Here is an 8,302-nt window from a genome sequence, read left to right as displayed (position 1 = left end):
TATGAGCCTGTGGGGAACATTCCACATTCACACCACAACAGAGCCAAAGAACCAGTTCTATGAACATATTCTTTTTATTAGTAGAGATGACTACAAAAGTTTGCGACAAGGTACATTGCATCTATAAAAAAGACTTGTAACTTTTAGTAGGCAATATAGAATTTTGGAATAAAAATGTCTTCTAAGAAAATACTTGCTACTCAAGTCCATGGCCCATCAAATATAAATATATAATTTGGGACAAAACATCAGGAACAAAACACAAGGATCAATGTATTCCCTGCCAAAATGTTGGTTTATTATGGCTTAGATGAGATTTTGAAATATTTTCTACCATAGAGATAATTTATAAGCAACCTAAACAATATCTACTTCCTCTTTTCAAGAATATTTCAGATATTAATATTTGAAATTAATATATCTTATTCAAGAATGGTGAAAATGCCAGGCATGGTAGCACATACCTTTAATCCCAGTGCTCAGGAGGCAGAGGCAGGCAGATCTCTGTGAGTTCAAGGCCAGCCTGGTCTACATAGTGTGTTCAAGGATAGCTAGAGCTACAGGGAGACCCTGTCTCAAAAAGACAAAGAAAAAAATGGTGAAAAGGAACCATTAAAGCAAGTGACTGATGATATTCTTGATACTTGAAAGACAAACCCTGGGTACGATCTGGGTGATGGCCTTGGCATAAACTACATCCCAAGATTTTGAAGGTGTTCTGAAGAACTATTTGATTCATTGGATCACATTTCATGCCAGATACTATGTTGCCCAACAGGAAAGCAAAATGACAGGGGACATTCAGTTTTGTGAACGAAGAAAGATAATTGAACAGACAGTCCTAGTATCATGTGATGCGTGACGAGAGAGGTTTGGGTAGGTTCTGTGGACTCTGTTGAAGATGCTATCAGGTACCAAGTAAATGCCCTGAAGAAATCCTATGTCAGTGGAAGAATAAGGCCTGTCATGATTGCCACTAATCATTCCATAGACTGCTTACACACACTAGCAGCAAAGTGACAGAGGTTAAGCTACAGAAGGCAGAGAGAAAATGACTCTGAACTTCTTGGAAAAAACAGCAGAGACTCAGCTGTAGCATGATTTACTCACGTAAATGTAAGGTCCACGAAAGCAGGAATCCTTGCTAGTTTTGACCTTTGCTGTCTCACACTCTGAGAAAAATGTCTGACACAAATGAGTCCATTAATAAAAATATGTATTTAAAGCATAGCCACCAGGCCTGGTAAATTCCCAGGTAAACTTCCTGGGATGAGACCAAGTTCAAGGCCTGCCTAGGCAACTTAGAGACCCTGTTTTGAAATAAAAAGTAAAAAGAGGGCTATCTGGTAGCTCAGTGGTCTCTGAGTCTTCCTCTACTTCTGGAAGGAGGTTAGGCAATGAGTCAGTTTCTTCCTGTGATGTGGAGTCATACCTCCAAGGTGACTGGGAGGATTAAACAAGAACATGGCTCCAGACCTGGTCTTGTTTTCAGCCCCAGAGTCAAGAGTCATGCAGAGTTGTGGTAGAGTGGTGACCCCCAACTGTTGTGATGATCATTCTGGAGTTTCTCTATGGTTTCTTCTGTTTCTCTTACTTTTTTGTCTTTTCAGAAAGCTGCTCCAAGAAGCCTTTTTCGCCCTCTCTGAAGTGCAAAGTAATCCACTCCTAATCCTCCCCTCCCAGAATTACTTTTATCAGTGCATAGTTCAAATGGCAGGTGCCACTGAGCAGTTAACATGGGTCCTTCCTTCCTTGGCAAACTATTCTACCAGTAATACAGTGCATTGATTCTAGAAGATGCTTCATAATTGCTACTCATGGTAAATTTCACTTCCTATCCTTATTGGACAATGGATCTTAAAAGTTGTCCTACCCAGGCTGATATGAAATTATTCTTTTGTCTGTTTGTGTGTGTTGATGTGTGCATGCGGTATACCCATGTGAGTGTGCATGTGCATGTGTCCCTGATTGTGCACATGTCCTTGCTCATGCATGAAGAGAACAGAAGAGGACATAGTCTTCCTCCTTTGCTCTCCACCTTATTACCTTGAAACAGGGTTTCTCACTGGCACTGGAAGTTCATCTGTTAGGCTAGGCTAGCTGACCACTGAGCTCCCAGGATGAACCTATCTCTAACTCCCAATGCTGAGGTTTCAAGCATGTGTAGCCATGCCTGGCTTTTTTTAATTTTTTAGACAAGGTCTTCCAATAGCCCTAGCTGCCCTGGAACCCCTATGCAGACCAGGCTGGCCTCGATCTCACAGAGATCCCTTTGCCTCTGCCTCCCAAGTGCTGGAACTAAAGGTGTGTATCACCATGTCCAGTCGCATGCCCAGCTTTTTATATAGGTGCTGGAGATTTAAACTTGGGTCCTCACTAAGCTATTTCCCCAGCCCCCAAATGACATACTTATGTGAGAAGTCTCAGATCTTTTCAACTCTTAGGAAGTCAATAAGATTGGTTATGTTAGAAATTGCACACCTATTTCAAAACAGCAAACTAGTTCTCTGTGTTTTAAAGTGTTATAAAATAGCACGGAATCCTAAGAGGCACAATTAGCTCTGACTGAGGATTGCTCAAGATGTACTTTAAGGATAAAGATGAACAGAATCTCTTCTGGAGTACATCTTTGCTCACCAGTACCTTGGCGGTTCATACATGGCTTCTCCATCTGGCTTAGTCTCCACATTATGAAACCATGAGGGGGTCCTCTAAGTACCCATAGCAGGGTACAGGACTTAATTACCATCAATTTATATTCACTACTGCACCTACAAAAGGCAAATCCAGTCAGGACTGAATCATTCGCTATAAGATTTGGGGGCATTTTAGCCACAGTGGTATCTACTTACCACATTATTATTCACACCGCTTTAATATGCACAAAATAGTCACATTTTAGAAAGATGACATACTCATAATAAATAGAAAATTATTTTTAAATGATTCTTTCTCCCGGCATAAATAGAGGAGGGGCACACAAGGTCCCACTTCTAGTTAAGAAACTATTGGCAATTAATGGCTACTGGGGCAGACGGAATAATTTTTATTCAGGAGGATAGCAACTGGTAAGTTGCCCATTATCCAGACCCCACATCCATGCACACACACAAGCAGCCCTAATTAAACACAGTAAGTTGTAATAAAAACTTGAAAGTTGGAGGAGAACATGTTGGAAAGAAGGTATCCAGAGAGAATAGGAAGTGTTAGGGAATGTGGGGTGTACACGATCAAAATACATTATATAAATTGTGAAATTGCCAAAGAATCAATTTAAAACTATTTTTAAGGATAAATTCTTTTCACAGGCATAACAATAAGTCATTAGGAGTCAACTTAATATCTGTTTAGCAGAATAATAGCAGTAGGCTCTCTCCTATGTCCTGTGACCCGTCTAGCTTCAGGTTCCTAGGCATGATATCACTGTCAGGTTTGAAGCAGACCTAAATCCAATTAGAAAATATTTGGTTATTCCCATAATATTTGCGTCACTATGGCACCAGCAGGCATATCTTGCCAGGCCAGTTGTTGTAGCTTGTAGGATTTGTAGCTGGCAGGGTTCATGGTTAATTTTCTCTTCTGGTAACATGCACAGCACCTTGAGCACTATGAAAGCCAGCCAGTAGAGGTGAGGCTTTGAAGTTAGCGCCAGCTTGATTTCTGGTATATGGTCTCATATGGTCCAGACTAACTCACTAAGTAGCAGAGACTGAGCTCTAACTCTCAATTCTGCTGCCTCCACCTCCCAAGTGCTGGAATTATAGACATGTGCCGCCATGCATGGCTAAGAATGGTTCTTACCTCAAACATATTCAACCTAAGTGGACAGGTAGAATTTACCAGCGTACACCAACTGAGAAAACTTCAAAATTGTGCTTCTCCAGGAATGGACCGCACCTCAGCACTACCAGCCTCACGTGGGAACTTGTTAAAAAGCTCAATTTCTCACCCCAGACCAACTACAACAGAAGATGGGTGGAGCTCAGTAATCTGTGTTTAACAAGCCTTGTCATTTTGATGTACACCAAAATGTGATCTCTTTGCTTAAGCCAACCACACAGGTGCAAGGCAACATATAAGAGTACCATCAGATCACACACATGCAAATTAAGTGTGCGGGTCTGGTGTTAACTAGAGCTTCTTTAGTGACTTTATAGACTGTACTGAGGGTTCGGTTCAATGTGAAAAGCAACATAGCCAATTCTCATTGATCTCTTTTATAACCTGTGTCAATTTCACACAATTCCAGACTAATTCTATCCATTCAGCTGTAACAGGGCACCTTCTTGACCATAGCTACACCATGTTAAAGTTTAGGCTGATTCTAGTCTCTGAAATTATCAGACAGTTGGCCCAAGGTTTGGGAACACATGTCAGCTGAACCCTGGTTATCTTGGGAACAGGTGAACATGTCCTGGAGAGCACCTGCTAACTGCAGATTTATGGCTTCTATAGGTTATGTTTGACTTGCTTCTGCAAGCTAGTAATTGTTACTTAATTGAATAGAAATTGTTAAGGGGTTCTCCACCTGTAACTCTGTATAAAAGCTTACCCTAGAGATGGCTCAGTGCTACACACTTGGGTTCCTGACACCCTTGTGTAGTAGCCCTGGCCAGTAACGACTTTCATTCGGCAGAACTTTGTCTGAGTGGTCTTCTCTGGTGAAGTACCCCCACAACACAGCTAATTTGCTTTCAGATTACATATCTAAAGTAAACTAAATCAGCTCAGAACTGTCTGTAATATAAAATCCAAATCTTTAAGACTTCATGGTTTTTTTTGGGGGGGGGAATGGGATAGTACAGGGGATTGAATAGAGTGCCTTGTACATGCTAGACAAGTACTCTGCCACTAAGCTACGTGCTCAGCTTTCTTCTTTTAACTCTGTAGCCCAGGACGTCCTCCAGCTTTGTGTTCCTCCTGCCTCAGCCTCCTGAGTGTGTACTGCAGGCCTGTGCCCACCAGGCTAGCTCAGTGCTAGAGTACTTGCCAAGCACGTACCAAGCTTGGAGTTCAATTCCCAATACCGAAATTTTAAAAAGTGCCAAACTAGGACAAGATGCAAAAGTTAATGTTCTGAGTCTTAGTACATGTGCAGTTTGGGAACATTGTGAACACACAAGTAATTGGGTGGGGAAGACAGCTCTGGGCAGTCAAGTATCTTCACACCAGTCTGTGAACAAGGACTCTCCTACCTGCTTTCCTGAGGTCTGCTTTAGGCTCATCTATCAAGACTATTTTCTGCGTCTTCTGGCCTCATTTCTTGTCTTTTAGCTCCATGTTTTTGACCTTATGTCCCTACTGTCCCCGCTTCCACTTTCTGATGCACTTTCATGTCTCCTTCTTTGATTAGCTGTTCTTGAGCCTGGACTCTAAAATGACTATGATTAACCCAAACATACCGACTCTCCTAAAGGCAAAAGACAGTGTGGGCCTAGTCTTGATAAACAGATGTTGTAAATCCTCTGAAAATGGTTTCTTTAGTGTTTCTATCCATTACCATAAAGAGAACCCATAACATTGCTAATTTACATGGCAATGTCTAGTATGGTTGAATTTTGATTATGTGGATTCATACATACAATTATGTATACAATTAAACTCAATATACAAGAAAATGCCAGCGCTGTGGATGTCAACATGCCAAGTCCTGAAGAGGCATCCCCTGACAGTCAGGAAGTGTGACAGAGCAATGGCCCCCAAGATGCCCATGCCTAAAAGCCAGAAAAGAAACCTGTGACTTCCTATAAGCAAAGGAGGCTTGCAAGTGTGATTAATTTAAGGATATTGAGACAGACATTTTCCTCAAATATTTGAATGGATCCAGTACATTTTCCTCAATTATTTGAATGGGTCCAGAACATTTTCCTCAATTATTTGAATGGGTCCAGAACATTTTCCCCAATTATTTGAATGGGTCCAGTACATTTTACTCAATTATTTGAATGGGTCCAATGCAGGCACTAGAAGCAGGAGGGCATGAGTAAGAGAAAAGGGAGTGAGAGCAACCTGAAAGAGGAGGGGGAAGGAGGAGAGGAAGGAGGGGGAAGAGGAGGAGGAGGAGACAGAGGAGGAAGAGGAAGAGGAAGGGGAAAGGGAGAAGGAGGAGGAAGTTTGAAGCTATACAGCAAAGACGTTGAAGGTGGACAAGTAAACCATGAGCCAAGGAGTATAGGTAGCCTCCAGAAGACAGACAGAAGAGACAAGGCAAATATTTACCACTTGGAACCTCCACAAGAGGTTCCAAAATAATGTTACTTTAAGCTACTAGTTTTGTGCTTATTTGTTACAGCAACAATAGGAAATGAATATTAGGAGTTCTCAATCCTGAGGCATGGGATGACACAAGCAACTCTGATCTAATTAAGAAAGTGAGGCTTATAAAATTAGCACAAGGAAATTGCTGTGGAGATGCTTAGAGATTGAGTCTTCTGGCTGAGGAGATCAGAGGGCTTTCTTTGAGGAGGGCAGCTTTGCAGAGCCTGGGCACTGGGCAGGGTATGCAAAAGAGGGCGGGAAGCAGGAAGAGGAAAGGCACACTAAGAAGGCACAGAGCAGAGCCAACAAAAGATGATCTATACGTGATGAGTTATTTTCCCAGGACCCAAAGTCACTTGATTAAAACTTCATTCACTCTACTGAGGATATAATACGTCTCTGAGTTAGTTTTTTGAAAATCTTTATAATAATAGTCAACAACTGGATTATATTTGGTAAACTATGTTAAGAGTTCAAATATAGAAATGTAGACTTTGGACAGGAATCATACCCTTTCTACACAAGCATGCTAGCAAGGGTGAATGTGGCTCACTTCCAGACAGGCTGGTTAAACAGGAATGAACAAAAGAACACCAAATGCCAATCACAATAAGAAGGTAGTTTTCTCAAAATGCATCCATTAACATTTACAAATCAGACATTTCCCACAACCCTTCAGCATTTCCTATAACCATGTGAAACGAATGCATTCTAACTAAATGTCCCTAACAGAAGGAGGCATTGAGGACTCACTTGGATGACGGTGGAGATGATCTGTCCCACTTTGCTAGGTTTGGATTGGTTTGTTTGGCTGAAGTCAGAACACAGGACCTTAGATAACTCTGAATGGCCCTAACTTAGCTTGAGTTTGATAATGATACAACACTGGTTTAAGTCATTCTGTTTCTGGGGTTGGGAAGGAAGGCGTGGAATCATCCAGACTGCTCACTGGCATTCCTCAAATTCGCCATCAATCATCCCTTGGATTTATTCATGGAGACCATGTCTCGCCATGGTGACAATTTTTACTGAGGTGCCTCAGAGACGATTGCCTTTTTCTTTACCTTCTGGAAAATTTTATTCCTTTTTGGACTGTTCATACTCAATGCAGTAAAGTCCAGAGGAGTACCTCCTGTCTGCTGGCCTGTTCCTGTAAGAACAGCCTGGTGCTTCCAAAGAGGTGTCCAAACTGATCTCTGTAACCCTTAAGTCCTGGGATGGTGCTGCAGAGGCTCGGAACCAACTTTCTTCACAAGAGCTAGGCATGTTGCAAGCATCTTCACTTTTCTTGCTTCCTGTCTTTCTGTCCAAGCCCAGAAACGTGACCTCGGATTGGCTGCATTCTAAAGGGGTTTTCTGAGACATTCTCTCTTTCCTCAAATCTTTCTTGTGAGGCACTGAATGTTCGTTCTGGTTTTCGTCATCCTCCACTGGAATACTTGGGATATTATCCAAGAACAGAGGAGAAGGACACCTGAAGGACTTCAGTGATGTGGGTGGGTCTTCTGAAAAATATAAGCGAGGCTGAGTGCTCTCAAGAGCGTTCAGGACCTGATTGACAAGGAAGCAAACAGACATGGTGTTAAGCTTGAGTCACACACCCTTTCACTTTTTCCCCTCTAAGAAAGAACATTCTCTCATTTTCATAAAACAAGTACAAGATTAGCATTTTGAATTAGAAAGGACATTAGATATCAGTGAAGTGTTTTCATCTCAAGGATCACATCAAGCAACTTGAAATGAGGTGTGAAAGAAACCTCACAAAGAACCAGGGCACCTGACTTCAGGCATGGATTGGAGACCACCTCACTTTGTGCCATCAGGCGAATCTCTAAATGAGTCACTTTAACAGTGAGTGGAGGATTTGCACAGAGTGCAGCAAGGGCAACCCCGATCTTTAGTTCTCAAATGCCAGGATCACCAAGGGGAGCTTTCCGAAAATACAGATTTCTTAGTTTCAACCAAGAAATTGTCATTTAAAAAAATTAAAGACATGAGGTTCCAGGGTAATTAAACAGCTTCCCACATGATTTCGATGTACAGC

At 41.8% G+C, this 8,302-nt stretch overlaps 1 protein-coding gene across 2 annotated transcripts in view; it reads right to left on the bottom strand.

Annotated features, from left to right (window-relative positions):
- Window positions 1-2,310: 2,310 nt before the first annotated feature.
- Irak3 (interleukin 1 receptor associated kinase 3) overlaps window positions 2,311-8,302 on the bottom strand; it is a 63,854-nt gene continuing 57,862 nt past the window's right edge. Inside the window, exon 12 of one of the 2 annotated variants that reach the window (XM_029561580.1) lies at window positions 2,311-7,809. In XM_029561580.1, coding sequence (XP_029417440.1) covers window positions 7,336-7,809 — 474 coding nt within the window. In that variant the 3' untranslated portion in view covers window positions 2,311-7,335. The remainder of the gene's footprint in view (window positions 7,810-8,302) is intronic. The other variant, XM_008829118.3, reaches the window with a different exon arrangement.

Source organism: Nannospalax galili, unplaced genomic scaffold, assembly GCF_000622305.1.
Source record: "Nannospalax galili isolate Female #2095 unplaced genomic scaffold, S.galili_v1.0 scaffold110, whole genome shotgun sequence".
Lineage (NCBI taxonomy): Eukaryota > Metazoa > Chordata > Mammalia > Rodentia > Spalacidae > Nannospalax > Nannospalax galili.
This window is presented reverse-complemented; position numbering and strand designations above follow the sequence as displayed.